The sequence below is a fragment of the Hesperophylax consimilis genome, chromosome 24, assembly GCF_061612785.1.
Source record: "Hesperophylax consimilis isolate HC1 chromosome 24, BYU_Hcon_1.0, whole genome shotgun sequence".
Taxonomy (NCBI): domain Eukaryota; kingdom Metazoa; phylum Arthropoda; class Insecta; order Trichoptera; family Limnephilidae; genus Hesperophylax; species Hesperophylax consimilis.
Genome location: NC_142859.1, coordinates 14,925,609 through 14,947,111, shown reverse-complemented (window position 1 = coordinate 14,947,111; position 21,503 = coordinate 14,925,609). Strand labels below are relative to the sequence as shown.

General features: G+C 35.2%; 3 protein-coding genes across 8 annotated transcripts in view; 2 read left to right on the top strand and 1 right to left on the bottom strand.

Annotated features, from left to right (window-relative positions):
* Positions 1-2,355, bottom strand: part of LOC149411972 (uncharacterized) — a 37,674-nt gene extending 35,319 nt beyond the window's left edge. The window contains exons 1-2 of the mRNA XM_089646514.1: positions 2,271-2,355; positions 1,692-2,007 (exon numbers count right to left, since the gene is read on the bottom strand). Coding sequence (XP_089502640.1) covers positions 1,692-2,007; positions 2,271-2,281 — 327 coding nt within the window. The 5' untranslated portion in view covers positions 2,282-2,355. The remainder of the gene's footprint in view (positions 1-1,691; positions 2,008-2,270) is intronic.
* LOC149411963 (uncharacterized) overlaps positions 1-21,503 on the top strand; it is a 591,119-nt gene that overhangs the window by 214,797 nt on the left and 354,819 nt on the right. The window lies entirely within an intron of this gene.
* LOC149411971 (uncharacterized) lies at positions 7,441-17,164 on the top strand. 6 transcript variants are annotated; one of them, XM_089646542.1, is made up of 8 exons: positions 7,441-7,684; positions 8,948-9,813; positions 10,368-10,538; positions 12,429-12,641; positions 12,945-13,774; positions 13,868-13,931; positions 14,216-14,277; positions 16,946-17,164. In XM_089646542.1, the coding sequence occupies exons 1-8, from the start codon at positions 7,527-7,529 to the stop codon at positions 17,069-17,071; spliced, it is 2,490 nt and encodes an 829-aa protein (XP_089502668.1). In that variant the 5' UTR covers positions 7,441-7,526; the 3' UTR covers positions 17,072-17,164. The 6 variants fall into 6 exon arrangements, with proteins under 6 accessions (XP_089502668.1, XP_089502667.1, XP_089502665.1 ...); XM_089646541.1 differs by having other exon boundaries at positions 12,918-13,774; XM_089646539.1 differs by having other exon boundaries at positions 12,429-12,812.

Below are 21,503 nucleotides of genomic sequence, written 5' to 3'. Positions count from 1 at the left end.
CAATTATTTTTTTTCGTAGAGTATGGTCCGTTTTTAAAACGGATCCGATTTAAAACGGAAGTGTGAACAGGGCCATTGGCCATCCGTTTTTAAAACGGGACCCGCCTCCGATTTGAAAACGGAAGTGGGAACGGGCCCTAACTGGTCAATTGTAAATTATGTTAACTCTTTAAATAAAAAATAAAATAACCTGATGTTTTTAATTTTATTTCTGTTAAAAAAAACTGAGTATTAAGTGGTTAATATGGTTACAGTATTCAGAATACAGCGCAAGAGTCCCAATTGCTCAGAGCCAGCGGGATTAGGGCATCTTTTATTTTTTTTTTTTATATTAACTCCACACAGGAGGCCCTGAAGAAAATAATTTCCCTCAGGGCCTATGTCATCTTTGGGGATGCTGTGTGGAGGGTCTTTTTGTGGAGAGGAAGGAGTGAACATGGGTCTTGAAGAGTCCCATGTTGTAGGAGGGAGGAAACACAGGGGCCGGCAGTTCGTTCCACAGCCGAGCTGTTGAACTTAAGAACGAATCGTAGAAGCAACCCGTTCTCATGTGACAAATGTCAACCGTGTACAAATGTTGGGCGCGCGTTTGGCGTGTATCCCGACTACGCACCGGTGCCGAAGGGATCAATGACGCTAGTTCCTCAGAGCATCTTCCATTGTAATACCGATAGAACAAGGACAGCATACCTACCTGACTTGTTTGTTAAGATTGGGGAATCTATCAAACGGACCGCCCGTTTTTGCACAGTCAAGGGTTTTTTTCAGGTATTTAGGGGCTCCGGACCAGAGATGGCTGCCAAATTCGACAGTAGGGCGCACTTGCGATTTATACAGGGTCAGCAGTTGTGTATTATTAAAGTATCTGCGGGCCCTGTACAGTACGATCAGCTTCTGAGAGGCCAACTTTACTCTGGCTTCGATGGAGTCCCCGTACCTGAGCTGGTCACTTATAGTTACACCAAGCATATCAATAGAAGGCCTGTTCGGAAGATTGCTTCCGTTGAAGGAGACTAGATTATCATTTGGATCCCTTTTAGACGTAATCAGACAGGATTGGGTCTTTGAAACATTAAATTCGATGAGATTATTTTTACCCCAGGAGGAAATACTCTCCAATTATTATAGAATGTTGTGTGGCTGAAGAGAGAGGAGAAAGAATGGAGATGCGGAGATGGAGGTTGAGAAAATACCTGGCTATTCAGATATAGTCCCCAAACATGGCTTAAGTCATTTTTAGCACTATTTCGATACTGAATTGTGGTATTTCACTAGGGCAATACTGACATCATCAACCACTCCGGATAAATCTTATCTATTTGTTCTGGATATTTTTACTTTATTTTATCATTGTTCAATTGTTATTTTTAAAAATCTGAATCACTCTTTCTTCTTTGTGTGATTACAAAATTAGTCACTTATTTGCATAAGTTACACCATATTATAAAATCGAATGCATTTTATGGCCGAGATCACAATGTGTAAACAACTTTTGTACTTGTTTACATGGGGTCTATATCAAAAATCAATAATAAAGTAAACACTAGATAACGCCTTATCATAACATTACTTTACTATGGCATTGTATATTTCCCGTGTAAGATATATCATATCCCAGTGGAAATGCCACAGTCCCATCGACTTAGGACAAATGGTTATCTTGGTCAGTACTTATTTATGGATATATTTACCTCATGAGCAGGCTGCAAATGGATTGGTTCATGAACTGAATGTTTTCTCAGTGGGGGTTCATTGATTGAATGTTTTCTTTGTATGGGTTCATGAACTTGATGAAAATCAGGTTTGATGTTAACTTCCTCAATGTATTTCGGTCCATTGGCTATTAACTGTTTGTCAACAAAAACCGAACCGTTTTCTTGAGGAGCTTGCTTGAAGTTTTCGTGGTGCAGGTGATCGTCGTCGGCTAAGAGAATATCTTCCTCCTCCACTCCAAGGTTATATATTTCGTCAACGGCTCCTGCGTAATCTTCAGTTAAGAAGTCCTCACTAAAATACATAATTCATTTGTCAGTATCGGCGAATCAAGCACAAAAAATAACGTTTATATATAAACGTTATTTTTCAGTCAATTGGCGTAGTATTTTCAAACGCAAACAAAACGTCAAAAACTATTTTTTAAAGACAAATCTTGCTCAGAACAAATCAAAAAAACCGTATTTACTGAAATGCAAGATTATATGGTTTATATTATTTAAATTACTAATAAAATAGTATTCATAATATTTAACCAAAATAAAACATGCACTTACTTGTCGGACATCTTGAATTACGAGAGTTTGGTGTTGCCAGTGGAGCATAAATCAACTATCTATAGATTGATAACTCCACCCTCTTTCCATACGATTGGTTTGGTCAAGTTTTAACCTTAGATCAGTCAAATTTGAAGACACCACGCATCTGTGACGTCACACCATACCATCGACAAAGGATAGAGGAAATTTTAAAAAAAGGCGCAACCATAGACAATATAATTCTGCTTCGGAACCTACCGAAAACCCAATTCATTAGCCTAAAACATAAGTAAAATATCACCCAAGACTACAAGGTTCTATCTGACAAAGCCCTGTCCTAAGAAATAAATGAGCTTTAAAGTATCTTTCTTTACAGCTCATTTTCTCAGGACAGCGATTTATCAGAAAGAAGCTGAAAAAGAAACTCACAATTACATGTACAATAATTTTATTTGTAAGATATAAACATGAAATACAATAATATAAGCACAAAACATATTAAGAAGGTGAACCTAGAATAAATTACTGTATCAATATATAACTAGCTGTTGGAAACAATAGTTATTTTGTTTCAACATCCAACGCCATTGAAAAAAATATTGTCAATAAGCAGTCAACGATTCAATCTACTGTCTTAGCTGTATTGGCGTCTAATTACATTATAATTATTTTTGTTTCCCTCCTACTTAGAGCATTACTTATTTTATTACTTAAATATTTATACCTTTCATATATAAATAGTAAGTAAATACTTTTGTGATACTTTTTAGTTTTAAAAACTTTATATGCCTTTTAGATATTTTTAAATTAGGAATAGGACACAACATAAAGAATGTAAGGCCTAGCGCGCACCACGATTGTATTTTTTGCCACACTATTTTAAAAACGTGCTATAATAAATCGCAAAAATAATACTGCGCGCATCGCGATGAAGAATTGCGATGAATTGTTCATTCTCAACATGGATTTCGTACAAATTGCTTCTATTGTTTTGCTTCTTCGGAAGAAGAGGAATAAAAGAACACATAAATACTGGACTCATCCTTTTACAGCAGAAAGATATGTTAAAGGTTTCTTTTATCTGAAATACAATGATATTCGACAATATCCAAAAAATTATTTGGCTATTATAGAATGACGATTCAGACATTTGACAAACTATTAAGAATTGTTGGACCTCAAATTGCATACAATAATACTAGATGGCGGAATGCAATCTCAGCTGAAGAAAGGTTGTCAGGTAGCGATTTTAAATCGCAGTGCGCGCGTGTCCATATAACTTCAAATGCTTTAATTTTATTTTACGACAATCGCGTCGCGGAAAAATGTGACAAATCACAATTTTAAAATAGCAACTATTTATTTGTCGTATATGCGCGCACATTCTTACTGATTCATACGTTGCATTTCTGCGACAAAATTATCGTGGTACAGAAAATCGTGGTGCGCGCAAGGCCTTACAGTGTAAAAAGTAAAGTAAATTTAACAATAATAGGTTATTGTTTTAACTATACATATTGGAACCTAATAAACAAATAGGGTATAATAATAACAAATAAAAACACCAAATACAAGAGTATATACGCACAAAATAAATATAAAGAAGGTGTTGAGAGAATATTCATTATGATGTGAAGTATGTAATAAAAAAATAAAATAAACTAATTTGACTATTTTTTTATGAATGCTAGTCGGTGACTGAAAATGGGCTGCAGACTAATACGGCCAAACTGAAAAATGTACACGCCGCATCAGAGAATATTTGGCTTAACATTACAAATGATAACAATATTTGAGTCGTGTTATTTCTATACCCGCTATATCAACTTTCATTGATTTGGAGAAAACCGCAAAAAACTGTCACATCTCTAGCGTACATAAGTAAATGCATTACAATTTTTTATATAATGAATTGGAGTAATAAAATTTCGAAAAGCATTTATTTTTCTATATATGTCTAGCAATAATTAAGTTATTTCGATAAATAAAATGGATATAGCGGATTTTGATACTCACTTCGTGATTTTGATAGTCAACTGAGCCGACATGGCGGGTTTAGAAACTCACGCGTAGATCATTTTGTAACACGAGCGTGGCGTCAGAGCGTCGGCCATATTGTATTTTGGCAAAATAACTGCTTGTGATTCGTTGAATCCGATATAGCGGGTTTTGATAGTAACTTTCTGTATGATATAGCGGATTTGGTTTCTCACTCGCAGTTTAAACATGGTTTTTGGTCGCGAAAAGGAGGGTTTTGAAACTCAATTTTAGGCTCCTCTTGTTGCTCGCAAAAATGTGAACAAGATGTCATACTCAGATCATTTTGTCAAAAAATCGGATATAGCGGGTATAGAAATTATAGGATTCATTTGACTTATATATTTATTTTTTCGTTATTATTCTACTACTCATATAGAGATGTCAATTGAAAATGAATTGGTAAGGATACACCACAACCATACAATGGACCCGATTTGATGAGGAGCATGGCAGTACTACGATATTTAAAATACGCTTATAGGAAAAAAATGTGGTCCTAATTGGTTTAAATCAATTGCAAAATGCGATGCACAAACTCTTGCATATGTCGTCAATATCGGGTTCTGAATGAAGTCTAATCTATTAATCCTCCACGACCATTCACGAAACAGAATCTGGCACTCCACCCAGTAAATGCTAAACATATATAATGAGTAAAATTTCAATTTCAGAAGAAAAAATAACAAGAAAAAATCTTACATTCCAATTAAACAATTATGAATATGTTAAAATACCAAAGATAAAGTATCTGTTAATAACAAAAAACACGGAAACCTGTGTCGAATTGATGTAGTGTCTGTACATCCTTTAACATCGCACTTGATCGCACTGAACTTTAACAGTTTTCGACATTTTCATTTTCATACAAATATTTGTTTTGACATCGGCGTAAAAACATGCATGAACTGCGCATTGGTTTGTGCAAAATGTACGTCACATAGCCATAGAGATTTCCGTGTCTTTTTTACTGACCCACTTTTTTCTCGGAGTTATACCTCCCTTAGCATGAGTAACGCTGCTGGTTGCAGAGAAGACATGACTCAGACTGGGTCCTGCACTTATTTCTGGAAAAAAATATCATAGTTCTTGAAGAAATTGAAATAAAGATTCACATATTAGACGAACAAAACTAGCAATACTATTTCATTTTAAGTAATATAAAACAGATATGTACCTTCATTTTCTACTAGCATCCCCTGTGCAGCAACAGGTACGCTGCTGGTTGAGATGTTACGCTCTGAAATAAATATAATTATGACATTAATTGAATTAACAAAACATTATTATTATTATAGGCTGATGCAGAATAGAATACCTTTTAAGATGTAGTCATGATCATGGAGGGCATCACAATACGTGCTGTATGATCCTGGTGGAACACGGATACTGTCTAAAAACGAAAATAAATTCAATTCTCATGTGAAGTAAAGTTTAAAACTCCTTGGGCAATTTTCGGAAATATTCTTCAGACTCAAAAAGCAATTTTATCTGAAACAAAACGTAATTCGAAAATATTTTCCACCGAATCTGTATTTTGACGGTTCTACAAGAGCATTGCAAGAGCAACATTGCAAAATGAGGGGTTAAGATTAGCCAAAATAAAATATTTGTCTATATCTAATATCTCCCAAAATCGTCTGAGGGATTAGTTATGGATGAAACGCTTAAAACGAGATTAAAATAGATTCGAACCTGTATTTGGGCATCACCGTGTGTCTGAAGTTCTCTTTGTAAATAAAATAGTTTTTTGCCTGCCGGTAAGATTGAGGGTAGGCAGTGCGTCTTTTTTTAATGTTCCAGTGCGATTGCGCTTGCTGCTGATATTAAAATGACAACCACAAACTGATGCATATGATGCTAAGATTGGAAAATGTATGGATTCAAATTTTCCCAATCTTCAACACCATTCTCGAAATCGACTCCCAGAGGTTATGGTTGGAAACTTGTGTGTATTTTTTTTCCATTCAAGCGAAACGATAGGAAAACCTTTAATTTATCTAAAGCATATTTTTTGGTATTGATAAGGTACACTGATTCGTTATAAAGATTAATCAAAATAGTGATATAGCATTAAGCTTTGCCTTACGTGGTCGGATGATATGATGTTTAGATTTATGGATCCCAAAGCCATCCTTATCTTTGGGATCAGAAGCAAGATGTTTACAAAAAAGAATGCCCGTGACACTGCAATTGATAATATTATTTTTGAAATGTTACTGTAACTTAGTAGTTATTATTATCAAATAAAACGTCTCTGAATGTTTAAAAAAATTATTATTTTTTATATTCATAACAAATTTTAGGGCATCAACCATTGCAACGAACACTTTTTTTATAAACAATGATATCGTGTTTTTTGGAACTCTTTGCATATAAGCCAGACTTGAAAAAGAATCCTCCGTTGCCAGGTACCATAGCGTAATTTGTAACTTAGTTTTTGCTGGGACAGCCGCGCGCATAACTGTGTCCTGTTTTTGGATTTTTCTTGAATTTTAGACAACAGTACATCAAATTGTTCTTCCGAAATTCACAAATGATTGCGATAGTTTTCGGTATCTTCTAACGCCATCTCTCTCAACATGGTGTTAGAAACACCAAATTCGTTTCTCCATATAAGCCATTTTCTGGCCCATATACAAAGTTTTTTGCATTTTTTCATATTCTAAAGTTCGTTCTGTAAATGGTCCAAAATCATAGCGACATACGCAGCGATAACTTCATTTGACGCCATCTTGATTAACAATATCGGTTTGAGTTAAATTGAAAGGTCTGAACTAAATCTTGTTCAATTTTTGTCGTTCGATTAAAGTCCTTCAACTAAAATCGCTCTGTCTGAATGGCGCATTACTCTTGTGAAATAACTTCTCCTGTCAGATTACAGAAAAGACGAGCAGAGCAGCTATAATTAAATTGCAATCAACTCTCATTGTAAACAAAGCTAAATTATAGGTACCGTTAAAAAATATCTTGCTTCATCAACAAACAAATTTTAAAACTTTTTTATTTAAGAAAAAATCTGCACTTTTATGGTCCAGATTGCCCTTTGGGTAAAAGTCAAATTTATAATAAAAAAATTGTTAGTCCCAGATCCCAGATCATTATGTAAATTGTCTATGATTTTTCTAACCCCATTGTTGATACTATTTGACGTTTCTGACGTTTAGATCAATCCAGATCAATCGTTTTCACGCATTTCGTCTATAACTGCTGTGCGCCGATTAATTTAAATACGAAATGTCGAGAGAAAAGAGCGTATGGTTCGCGGAGGAAATATTATTGGATGCAAAATTGATCAACTTTCAATTGGAAACCGGAGAATGGAACGCCGTGGAGGAAATGCTGCGTGCGGAGTCGCAATTATCGAGAGATACGGAGACAGGGCGTCTTCGACCGTAAGATTTCACAACATAACCATTGATATATTATATTTAGATGAGCTATGAAGCTAAACAATAGGTTCCACTTCCTCCTTTACCTCCAACGCTTCTAACGCTCTAAATTAAAACTACCGAAACCGGTTTATACGCACCGCTTATTGCGATCTAATAGTGGAACACGTTTCAATGAAATATTAGTACGCAATAACGCCTCTAATTGCACAGCTTTATGAACATAACCCGCTTATCTCTTTTTCAATATTCAATATTATTCTTTAAAAAACACAGAGTGGGAGATACTCTCAGTTTCGCCCTGATGTAAGACTACCATTCTGAATTGAAATATTGCCTGAAATGGCTTTAGCCGTGTTTGGTGAGCAGAGCTGAATAATCAGGTACTCCCCCTTCTGGGAATTCAGATCTGGTTACCTTTGTTTGGTAACCAGATCTGAATTGCCAGGTACTTCCTCACCTTCCTATTCCAGACATCCGTCCCCTCCCCACTATCTTGATGATTTTTGGTAAATATTCAGAAAATAGGGACACGGTTAATATGCAATTTTGAAAAACCACTGTGAATTAGTTAGAAAACAAATAACTATTAAAATGCATTATTTTCCATTTCCGGAAACTGAATTACTTGCTTCTCATTATTATCTACTACAAAGTATTTCCAAAATAAAATGTGCTTATAAACGTGTCCCTATTTTCTGTATTACCTTTTATTTTTCCTTAGAATCTAGAGGCCCCCAACTATCGAGATCTATTCGATTATTCTCACTTAACTATTTCTTCTCCAAAGGTATTGATAGGCTAGAGTTTTGACTCTGTGCAATCATGCTTGCAGCATGCCTCTTCCAATAGAAACAAATCATTTAAAAAAACTTACTTTACAAAATAGTTTCTTTGGTTCTTAGTTTGGGTTTTATTTAATAGAAAGACAAACTTACCTAAAAACCCATACTATTTATTATGACATATCAACAATAAATGGCCGCAAAGTGAGCACGACAGATGTGTCAAACATTGATTAAAATGCATTGTCTTGCTTCTCCATGAACTTTAAATAGTGGTTCCTCGTTGTAATTAAACTGATACATGTTTTTTTTTCTAAATAGTTTTTACATATTAACGTTGGCTTGCTCCTCTGTACATTTAACCTACATTTGTCTGATACTATCCATAAGTTTACGAAAGACCGCATGATTCTCATTCAACACTCCTTTATTTCAAACTTTCATCAGATTTTTAACCAATAAATGTTTTCTTCGTTTCCAGAAAAAAGGCTTCAGAATACACGCTCCGCCTCATTGCAGAAGTATTACATATAATGAAACTTGACATTGAACAAGGATCTTACAACTTATCGACATTAGCCGTAGCCGAACAATGTCTACGTTTAATCAGGAGCTGTGCTGCCTCTGGGATGAAGATCCAAACCTACATATCCAAGGACCTTAGCATCCTTGATGATATGCTGACCATATTCACAGAATACCAACATCCCAGTGACGACGTCGTGAATGAAGAACTAGCAAAGAAGTTTGAATCATGCATGGTAGCTCTAACCCAAACATTAGGCAATCTAGTTGTGAATAATCCATTCAATCAAACCATAATTTGGGAGAAATTTGGATCTAACATAATGAACGCTTTGTTGGGGCACAACGAAAAGATTGCTTCATGCGCTGCTATGATTGTCTACAATATATTATTAGGACAACCAAACGTTCTACCTGACGATGTCCTACTTTTAAACGCTCTGGCTTACATGTATGCTGAGGGAAACTCAGAATTCCCGCACTTAATAATTGAATACTTAATCGGCGTTGAAAACAGTTACATTGAAAAGTTATACAACAGGCTTGAACCAGACACAAGGCTATTGATTTTAAATCTGGCCTATAATATTTTGATGTCGATTGAAACTCAGGATATAAATGTCTCGGTGAATTTTATTAAATTCATCGCTCACGAGTTTAAGACCAAATCCGATTGTATTTTGAAGACCGTAGATAAATATGTGAATTCCATAGAGCCACAAGAAGTTGTTTTCTTATTGGATATAATCGCAACAGCTTCCAGTATGGAGGCGTACTTGGACTGTCTGCAGAGTGATGTATCGCTGTTCATTAATTGTGCTTGTAAGTACTTATTTTTCACTTTGCACAAACTTTTATTATTGACATGTTTACTATAATGACCGTGTGACTGATGTCTTGTATGGGAGAGACAGAATGAAAGAGGAATAAAAATGTTGTCCGGTCTCTCTTCGTCATCTGAGATAATACATTGTGTTGATTACGGTCTAGTTACGTAATATCTTTGTCATACTAAAAGCGAAGACATTACATTTAATGAATTCAAGCTGCTGAAAAAATATGAATTTCAATCAGAATGCGAATCCTTGTTACAATATTATAAACTGAATAACAACATAATTTTGCGACTCGAATATGGTTTCCGGTCGCAAAATCTTAATATTGGATAATTAAGCAAATATCCAGATTACAAACATTTATTTTGGAGAATCGAAAGCCTATGTGTATGTTGCTGCCCAAGTTTTGGTGGCAAAAGGCAAATGTTTTAATATTTAGCATCCACTCACTACTAATTCAGTGCTTGGTTAAATTCAAGTAGTTTTTATTTAGTTGTCTTGAAATCTTCATCTTACTATTTATTTTTATTTTGTTTCCAGTTCTCCTTCGAAGCATCCATGACCTGGGTAAATATGAAGATAACTTCTTCACTTCCATCAAGAAGCTCTACCAGACTGCAGGCAAACCAATGCCGGATAACGCTGATGAGAAAGCCAAGATTGTAGAAGTTGCCGACACACCTGAGACCAACCAGTCCATGGAAGAAACCGGTAATTTATACAATATTAAACTGTTGATCATTATTATTTTTAATTTTGTTCAGTATACATTTTTTTCCCATTGTCCTATTTGGATCAGGGCCACATCGCATTGACTAAGCGCCTCCAGTCTTCCCTGCCCTGCGCTCCTTCAGCAGCCTCTGTCCATAGCAGACCGAGCAGACCCTCTCTTCGCACATCCTATGGAGTTTTTTCTCCCAACTATGTCTAGGGCCACCCACTCGACTTTGTTGATATGTTTTATTTTAATATATACAATACATATAGACACTAAAAAGAAAAAATGGCTAAAATCAATTTAATTTTGTTTATTCATTTTAAAAATATTACAAAATTGTTAATTTCAATGCGTTTTTAAAATATTTATGTAATAAGAATTCTTAGATTAATATTAACAGTGTGTATATCAACTATACCAGTAATAATAGAGCTTGCCTTTTAAAGGAAGCTTCATTGATGCTAAAAATGTCGATATCCGAATTGATTCTGTTCAACAGCAAGATTGCTCTCCCAACAGGCATGACCATTGGCAAGTTAGTTCTGCAGGCCGGGGGATAAAATAGTCTATATTGTCGGTGACGTAGATAACCATCGGGAACATAGAAATGAATTCTCTCCATGATGACCGAGTTTTCAAACCATCGACGAATCAGTCTAAAGAAATGTGTAGCAATGCGCACATCCCTCCTGACCCGTAGATAGTTCATTCCGAGCATACCCAAAAGAAAGTCAGTGGGATAGAGCCACGGTTAGTAGCAATACTCCCTCATGTAGAGAAATCTCAAGAATTTCTTCTGATCTCTCCAACATGTCTAATGATTTTGATACGAAATCCGTAAACACCATAGGTTGGTTTCTGTCAATCGACTTTTTCTAAATCCATGCTGTTCAGAAATTAGAAACGGTTCAACTTGTGGTAGAGTGAATTTATGAAGAATCGATTCGAACAATTTAGCCGGTGCAGATAGTATTGCCACCGGTCTGAAATTTTCCACAGAAGTCTTTATGCCGCTTTTATAAATCGGACAAATTTTTGATATTTTCCACTAATCAGGAAATACACCAGTTTCTAGGGAACGGTTAAATAAAAAGCTTAGTCGCAGTTTTAAAAACTCGGCAAAACCTTTTAAGAAGAATACCGGAAGAAAATCTGGACCAAGTGAATGTGTATTTTTCAGTTTCCGAATGGAAGATTCTATATCCGATTCATCAATTTGACCAATATCGATATTTTGGGCTCCCTTTACATTCGACTTTGCAGCAGCGCCATACTGCTATATATTGGCAGACTTAGCTATCAGAGAATCAAATCCGCAACACTGATTGGAACCCGACGCTTTGGACCACTTGATCGATCAACTAACCGACCATTTCATTAGTATGTCTAGTATAAAGGTGGGCATATTGCTAATTTAAGTGGAAATTTCTTCCTAGCAAAGCTTTTTCCAAGAAGTAATTTAAATCTGCAAATTAAAACAATAAATCATCAGTAAATGTTTGCAAGTGTTGGAGGGAAAGGAAAGGAGTTTAGGTAGGTGGAAGTGCATAGCAATATAATGCTTATTAATATAATCGGCAAATTCAATCATAATCACAAACTCGGCAAATATTATATGAAATGTCAATTATTCCACCATGGTTTTAATACAACGATTTGTTTATAGAAAGTTTGATGATTGCAGATTATTCTGCTGCATGCGGGCACTAATGCCAAACGTAATATGTATATGATTCAGCCACAGGTAGTAGAAAATTAGTGATTTCACAAAATGTGGATCTATTTTCTTATTTTTATTTAATATGTTTTGTACGTCAGCTTTGTTTAAATATGAGGGTTTTTCCTTTATATTAAATATGTTTATTTAATTGTTGTTTTTGCAGGATCTGTGAAGAAGTGCGATTCCACTGATAACATGCTGCAGGGAACTGAAACTGTGTCTGAATGCACGGAATCAGAATGCAGCGAGCAATATTACGAATGCACCGATCAGCCTCCATTCGTTGAACCCCTCAACCTCCCAGAAAACCTTCAAACACAAATAACCCTGATCGATAACACCGAGCCGATGGATTCCCAAGCACTTGTCTCTCCAGGTATATTGCCCGAAGCGGTAGCTGGCTTGAACTTTGGCAGACAAGGGAGTATGGATAGAAAGATCTCTGATGCCAATAAACTCGATGAAAACCTTATCAAGGTCGCTTTTTCCAAATACATCAAGCCAGATATCTCTCAATCCATTCCGTCCGGTGAAATTCTCCAAGGAGGTAATATAATACCGCTATCCGGAACTTCTATTGCACAATCTGTGGCACAATCAGACTTAAATCTAAACAGAAAAATTAGCTTAGATCATAAAATTGATATTTTAGATGAAATGGAACCACCTTTGATCACAGATTCACCGGAAGAAACCCAGTGTGCCGCCCCTCAAACTAGCACGCCTAATCTCAGCCGGGAAAGCAGTCTGGACAAGTCGCGAATTGAAAGAAAAGACAGCATTGCTGTGCCGAACGTGCAAAGCAACGCTCCCACGCCTTTCAACATGAGTCGACAACAAAGTGTCGAACCAGGAATCGAAGCGTCAGAAACCGTCATCAGAGAAATGACTATCGAATTAAACAATGCTGAACAGACAAGTGAAGCTCACCAAAATGTTGCTTCAAATATACCACCGACTGAAGGAAATCAAAATCAATCAGAAGCTCAAGCTTTTAATCCAAACAATGTAGAAATTGAAGTACCAGCCAATATCATAACGCATCCAAAAGCTTCAGAACCGATCCCCGTTAAAAAGAGTCAAAACCTTTCAACAGAATTCGATCTAAGTGAGCAGCTGCAAAAAATCTTGGGAATATCAACGGATAAAGCTAATCTTAGATCCGACAGCTTGGATATTGTTAAAGACACCCACAGCGTACAAATTACTCATGCCAAAGTAGAAGCTCCTCAACCTCTGTCACAGTCGGTGAATTTACCGCCAACCCCTGTTCTATCTGCGGAACTTCTAGCGCAGAAGCCAAAGACTCATATTCGAGTGCCAAACGTGAAGATAGACTCTCCGGAAAATAACATGAAGTCGAAATTGGGAAATTTTGAAAACGCAGGTCCCAAGAAATTAGCTACGGTCACAGAATCAGTTGAACAACACGTTGCTTTCGGTTTTAAAGGAACTGTTATTAGGACATTGGGTAACTTATGCTGGAAAAATCAGATTAATAAACGACAGGTATGGATTGTTTTACATATTTATATCTTTGGTTTTGGGATTAAAAAAAATTGCCATTGAAAATGTTTATATTTATACTTTTTCTTTTTCTAGATTCGAGAGCTAGACATCATTCCGATTCTTCTGGATTGCTGTAATATAGATGCCAGAAATCCATGTATCCTTTTTACTACATAATAACTGTTGCTGCCACGCCTACACTGGAGCCCCAAAATACCTGAAGAAAACTCTGCAGAAACGGATTACAATCTTTGGAACACAGATATCAGAAGATACTCTGAAGAACCAGTGTCATTAATCTCTTCAGCACCGATATAGAGCCGAAAAATAGCTAAATGCGTGCACACTATTCTCTTCTTCTTTTTTCTATGAATTCAACTTCAAATGTAATGTCAATTTCAAATGAATCCAACCTCTATGTTCCTTAACCTTTCAATACAGTGATAATGCAGTGGGTCATATTTGCTGTGAGGAACCTTTGTGAAAACTGCCCAGAAAATCAGGTGAGGGATAGTCTGTCTAATAATATAGCAGGAGGGCGCTGCAATAATTTAAATAGCAACATTAACCCCTCCGACTTTTCGCGAACTTGAAGCTAAGATGTCTTTACCGAAATGTCAATTTCACGAAAACGTTGTGTTATTACCGCCTCACAATCAAAGCTCTATAAATGAAACATTACTGAACGGAGCCGAATAGTAAAAACTGTTTTAGAAAGGTTACAAAATAGGCTTTCAAATTGTTGTATCATAAATAAATATTAACATTTGTAAATATTTAAATTTAGAATGGAAACATGAAAAAATTGTAAAAATGACTCACCTGTAATGTTTTATGTAAAAACGATACTAAAATCACGGATAATGTAAAAAAAAAACACTTATTTCATCGTACAAATGTACAATAAACAATTCTGTCACTTCACTTTTTGACCATTTCATACAAAATATATTTTTAAAAAAATAATTAAACTTGCGAGGCGGGTCGGCACGTCAAACGGCTTTCTTGGCGTCGTTTTACGATTTGGCGGGTAAAATTTGCTTCCACTGAGTAGGTCTTTTTACGGGTTTCTATGGATAACTTTGAATAGAGATGTGAAGCTTCATTCAATACGAATATTTTACTTTTTGTTTTAGGGATGTCACTAGAAGAATAACGGAGTTATGACGATTTTTGTGGAAACACACGCGTTGACGTGTAAACACGCTTATTGTACTTGACTGCTATCGTTATTTTATCGTGTATATCTGCTTACGTTGCTGACCGGTTAAGCTAGTTCAAAGAAAATAAATGCAACTTAAAAAAAAGCCCTACGTTTCAAGCGGTTTCATGATATTTCATCAAAATGAAAATTCAACACACCTCCAAAGGTTATATAGTAACTATTAACATCAAAATGAAAATTCAACACACCTCCAAAGGTTACATAGTAACTATTAACATCAAAATGAAAATTCAACACACCTCCAAAGGTTATATAGTAACTATTAACATCAAAATGAAAATTCAACACACCTCCAAAGGTTACATAGTAACTATTAACATCAAAATGAAAATTCAACACACCTCCAAAGGTTACATAGTAACTATTAACATCAAAATGAAAATTCAACACACCTCCAAAGGTTACATAGTAACTATTAACATCAAAATGAAAATTCAACACACCTCCAAAGGTTACATAGTAACTATTAACCATAGTTTTTGTTTCATCACTTTTCATGACTTCATATCACTTTTTTTTGACTTTTTACGTAAGTATGAGTAGACTTACATTTTATTGGTCATGATTTAAAAGATATGATATTAAAGTCTTTTTGTACCTAGCTTCTGTGCAGTTAAACAGATCCGCTACATCTGCGTACCTATTACTAATTTCATGTAATCTAGGTACAAGCGAGTGTTTGAAATGTTCAGTCTTAGAATTGTTACAATTAAAGAGGGTTTTAGATCGAGTAGCTCTTATGGGTACATGAAATTCAATGAGGTTAATTAATTCAAGGCTGTCTACACTACCATTTACAATTTTGAACATAAATATTAAGTCGGATATAATTCTTCGATCTGAGAGTTTTAATAAATTTAATTTTTTCATTAAGTAATTATAGTTTATACTTTAAATGGGAATACCGAGTTTAAAGTTAATGTGTCTTAGGAATTTGTGTTGAATTTTTTCTATTGAATCTGAATGTATTTTATAATGTGGGGACCCGATCGAGGAGTTATATTCGACTTGACTTCGAACTAAAGATGTATACAAAATTTTCAAGGTTGTAATATTTCTGAAGCCTATGGAGTTTCGATCGTTTTTGGAAGTGTGTTGAATTGTCATTTTGATGACATACCCGGTCACAGCAGATATTTTTCACAACAATATCAAATGGTGTTCAGAATTAGTTGTAATTCCTGCAAGGAGTTAATTCTGCATCGTATTCCAAGTAAATTGAATATTCAAACATTTATTTTTTTTACACTTAGCCCGTCGTCCCACAGGTTGGTAAGCAATCGACATAAATCGAATGTGCAAGACCCTGCGCAGAAAATTAAGTTCACTATATTTAAGTAACGGTATGCAGTGCAGTTCACTATGAAACTTTTACAGCATCTGGTTTATGTCAGGCTAGGTGAGATAATTGCATGCAAAACTCTTATTTTTTAAAATAAGCCATTTATTGGATGTTAAATAAAAATAAAAACTACATAATATGTTGAAGAAGCATGAACTAAAAAAAAGAAAAGAAAAAGAGTTACATGCAACGACATTATAAAAATACAAGGTACGTTAAATTCATACAAATCAAACAAAAACGTAGCACTGCTAATGAATCGCATAGTTCTTCAAAGAATATGTTTTAATGAATGAAATAGCTAACTGCCTGCTAAAATATGTCCACTGGACCTAGTTCAGTGAAACCACGGACATTATCTCAGTAATGTTTCTTCACTCTACTAATTCATCTTGGGCTACATTTTTCCGCCCAGTCAATACGTCAGATTCGGAAGTCAAAGATAACCACACATTCAAATTTTTTTAAACTCTCTGATTAGCGTTATTTGGTGTTGCCATAGTGATGAATAATTTTTGAGTTTATTCACACATGGACTTTTAATTTGCATTGGATCCCTCATGAATTCTCTATGAAAAAATTGTACGATGATATTTTATTCCAGGCGGTGATAGCTTCCCTGACCCTCCAGGAACCAGTGGATAATGAGGTGCTTACAGAAATGGGGTTGACAATGCATACCGATTTAGACAACAACTCCATTAAAATTGTGCCACTGCTAAAAAAATAAACTATGTGCTTAAAAATATCTGTGATTTTTTTATTTAAATTGTTATAAATAATGCTTTTATGATGTCACTCTTCCATTAAAAAAGTTGATAATTTATAACTAACGAGTTTTAATAAATATTACTTATAATTACATTATGAAAAATTACCAATAGGAAAAATACAATTAGCCTAGAAGGTTTCCAAGTTGATATCGCATCTGATTCCCACCCAGGCGTCGTAGTTTATCTTACTGTGATGGTAGTAGGAGATTTTCAAGAATTTTCAGGTTATTACTGTGATAATTACCGTTTTTAAATTTTATTTTTGGCAAATACAAATTTTAAATACTGGCAGCAGTTCAGTACAGACGACCAAAAGAGGAGATAATGCCGACAAGCTACTTGCAGTAGCTTAGCGGCTACAATTTCCATTGTATGAAAATATTATTATGCAATAAAAATGTAAAGAATCGATCCTAATGGCTGTGCCAGACCATGCTCTCATGGCTTGGCCTATTTCAGCATATCATTCGCCCTTGGAATATGGATTTGTCCTTCGATATGCTGAAACAGGCCAAGCCACGAGACCCTGTGCAGAAAATTAAGTCTGCCATAGTAAGTTAACTTTCTGCAGCGCAGTTCGGTGTGGAGAGTTTCTGCGCCGGGTCTTGCAGCATTCAGTTTATATTGATTGCTTACGACGGGCTAATTTTACCGTTATGCATCGAGTGCTTAATGATTGACTGCTTGCGAAAGATGGGCGATCTCCAGCTAAAATGGTAGGTAGTAACTGATGAGTGTTACTGTAAAGGGCAAAAGCAATGTTGATAGCTCCTCGACATATCATGGGGGACCCTATTAACCTCCACAACATTTTTTATAGAATATTTCGATTCAATGTTCAATTTAGAGGCCGGTCCTGTGTTTCCAGTGGTGACCGGGTATGTCATGAAAATGAAAATTCAACACACCTCCAAAAACTGATATAAAGTCATGAAAAGTTATGAAACAAAAACTAGGTTAGTTAGGTAACTATTAAACCTAGTTTTTGTTTCATCACTTGATTCTAAATCACCTTTTAAAGGTGTGTTGAATTTTCATTTTGATGAAATATCATGGTTCCCACCAGAGAGCATTTTGATTAACGTAAGTATCTCTCAAGTAAGTAGCAAAAAAGTAACTGCATTGCGGGTCTTTATCTCATTTGGAACAATATGAGCTTTCAATAAATAATACCGAATGGTTTTATAAAATCTGTGTTTTGAAAGAACTCAATGTTTCGTAATTGAATACCTATCTATTTTTTTATCTATCTATCTAAATTTTCTGATACATTTATGTCATTGGAACAGTTAAAAAGTACTTGGTAATAAGCAGGGCCGGTCCTGTGCAAGTGCAATTGGAGCAGTTCGTTACAGGCCACTTACAGGTACTTACTCTACAGGTACTTCGTCAGGCGCCATTTGGCTCAGGACCGTCCATTTTTTATATGAATACAGCACAAGAGTCCAAACTGCTCCCAACCATCTGGATCCAGTGACACTATGGCATCCCCAATTGAAGTATGTTGTGAGGCTAAGGCTGTGAGGAGGGGAAGATGAAGGTGGGGGAGTACCTGGTTATTCATTTCTGGTCACAAAACACAGCTAAAACCATTTCAAGCAACGTTTCAATTCTCAATGGTGGTCTTACACCAGGGCGATACTGAGAGTATCTTCCACTCTGGAACATGCCACAAGTATACTATATAATATTATTCAAATAAAAATTAAAGGCGCACGCAGGGATTTGAACTCGTGAACTGCTAGTTGCTAGGCTTGCTAGTTGAGAGCTTTACCCCTCGACCACGGTAATATGTAACGAAAAAATTCCATAAAGACAAAGCCTGTGAGTGGGTATGAAGCTAATCACACATGAGAGATGTGACCTCATAATATACACAAAAGATATAATCTTATAGGCCAAGCCCATGTTATATACTACGAGGTAATATCTCTCGTATGTGCAGGGCTGGTCCTGAGCCAAACATTGCCTGGGGCTAGTAAAAACCTCAAAGGGTTTATATAAGGTGTTAGTTATTATCAGCGTCTTGGCGAGTCTGATTCAGACTGCTCCAATTACGCCTGCGTAGTGCCGGCCCTGCGTGTGTTACTAGCTTTGTGATAAAAATAAAATATGATGTTTTCAGTGGAAGTGTTAAACCAAACATAAAATATTGTTAAAAAGAAGAAGTTTTATAAAAGTACATAAATATTGTTTTATTAGTGAAATCAAAAACAATAACTAGTAAATGCATGGTATTTTACATCAGCTATAAAATTACATACATTCATACAATTTCTATAGAATTTTTACATCGATGTACCATCGCTATTCTAGGCGACACATATAATCAATGTATAATAATAAAAACTACTGGCTAAATTAAGTACCATCAGTATCTACCCAGCATAAAAATTGAAGAGTGGGTACTTACTTTGGTGAACCGTTATAATATTCTCAGTAGCCTTAAAAAAAAACAAGAAAAAAACCCACATACCAATCATTACCAATGTTCCACACGGCCCAATTATGATAATCATCATGTTGCCACATGATTAGCATAATGCGTAATGTTTATTATACCACAAAATATTATTAAACATCAATATTATTATATGCCATTCCATACTACGTCCATAATTTAATATAATAATATTTAGGTAGGTACTTATTTTTCTGTGCACGTAATTTGCAGGTTGGTAGTGGATTCTTACGACCACCTACCTGCTTTTGACCAAATAATCCTTCAATAGCGGTGCACAATTTAAAAGGAATTTTAATTATTTGCCAGAATTCTTCATGGGAAAATGATGTTACGTAAGTGCAAACTGGGTTTTTACTGCGTTACCGAGTAAATGATTAATACTTAACATTTTTAAAACTAGCAACATTTAACAATTATTCTCTATGCTGGGACCCATGGACCTAAAAAGCCGTGAACGCATCAATTTGAGAACAATTAGAACCGTGAGTGAGGTGGAATATGCATAAAAAATGTTAAAATCTACTTAATTGTTTTAATGAAGTATCCCATTCCTTGTTATTAACAGCAAAAAAATAAAATATTAATTGTTCATTATGCACCACTGTGCATACAAATCAGTTCTAAATTTAGTCATACAAGATGGTTGCTATACAATTTCCCCTCACCATAAATATGACTTCAATGCCATTCATACAAAATTGCACTGATGCTGCGCTTTTTTGGCCCACGCTACCTGATGTACTCTATGAACTGGAACAAAACGGCGGTGAGTGGTTTATTTATGAAACGATGGAAACCCAAATCCCAAACTTGAATGGATTGCAGCTTTCGTTCTATCGTTCTATGATATAATAGACCATAGTACATATTGTGGGAACCCAGCATTATTCACTAGCTTCGGAGAGTTTGGTTGCGTTATTAACATGTTAAAAAGATTTAAATAAGATTTATTTCACTGGGATGGAAATAGTGCCAAGCGTACGTGAGGTAATATGTATGCGAATGAATGAAGAGCTGTAGTGCCACGCGCTGCATATGAGTACCATCGGTATAGCTCCTCAGCGCTTACCGTCGGTTGACGTACGACGCGTGGCATAACGGTAGCCATAATTAAGGTTATCTACATTTTTGCAACATATATCTTTATTAGTAAAATCTATTCACACGAATTTTTCTGTGTATTTTTTCAATAAAATGCGTGCAAGAGGCCCATTTGAAATCAATGCAGGTGGCTCATTAATCTTACTTTATTAATCCTCCTAACATGTGGTAAGATAAGCAAAAATAATCGTTTCGTTATAAATGAAAAATTGATACCGTAAACAATACAATATCTTCTAGATTATACATAGATTAAAGGAATAATCATATATTTTATCACTGAAGACATAAATCTATAGAAATGTTTAATGAGCGTACATGTGTGGCTCAATTAAACTCTACTTTCTTATATCTTATGAATTTGATCAAACAAATTGAAATATTCTATCTTGGACAGATTACAAAATAATTTATATATACACAGGTATTTTATTTATATATAAATAAATATTTATGGGGAAAATAATTTCCCTCTGGGCCTACGCCATTTTAGGGTTGCTGTGTGGAGGTTGTTTCTTTAAAGCAATGCCATACGTAGTAATGCAAAATCATGTGTTTTTGGTTTGAAAATTTGGTCGCCTAGAAATGTTTCAGATGCTTTAATTAAATACTGCGAGTAGAATACATCTTGGACTTTGAAATAATCGAGTATTTTTTAGATAAGTCTTTTTATAAGACCAGAAAAAATAATGTAAAGGCCTATGAAAACTGCTTTAAAGCTCAAAATCTCCTACTTACGAACCCATTTTCGGTTATGATTTTATTGTTTAATGTTTAAGTAAAGTTATTTATAAATAGATCGAAAAAAAATTAAATATTTGTGA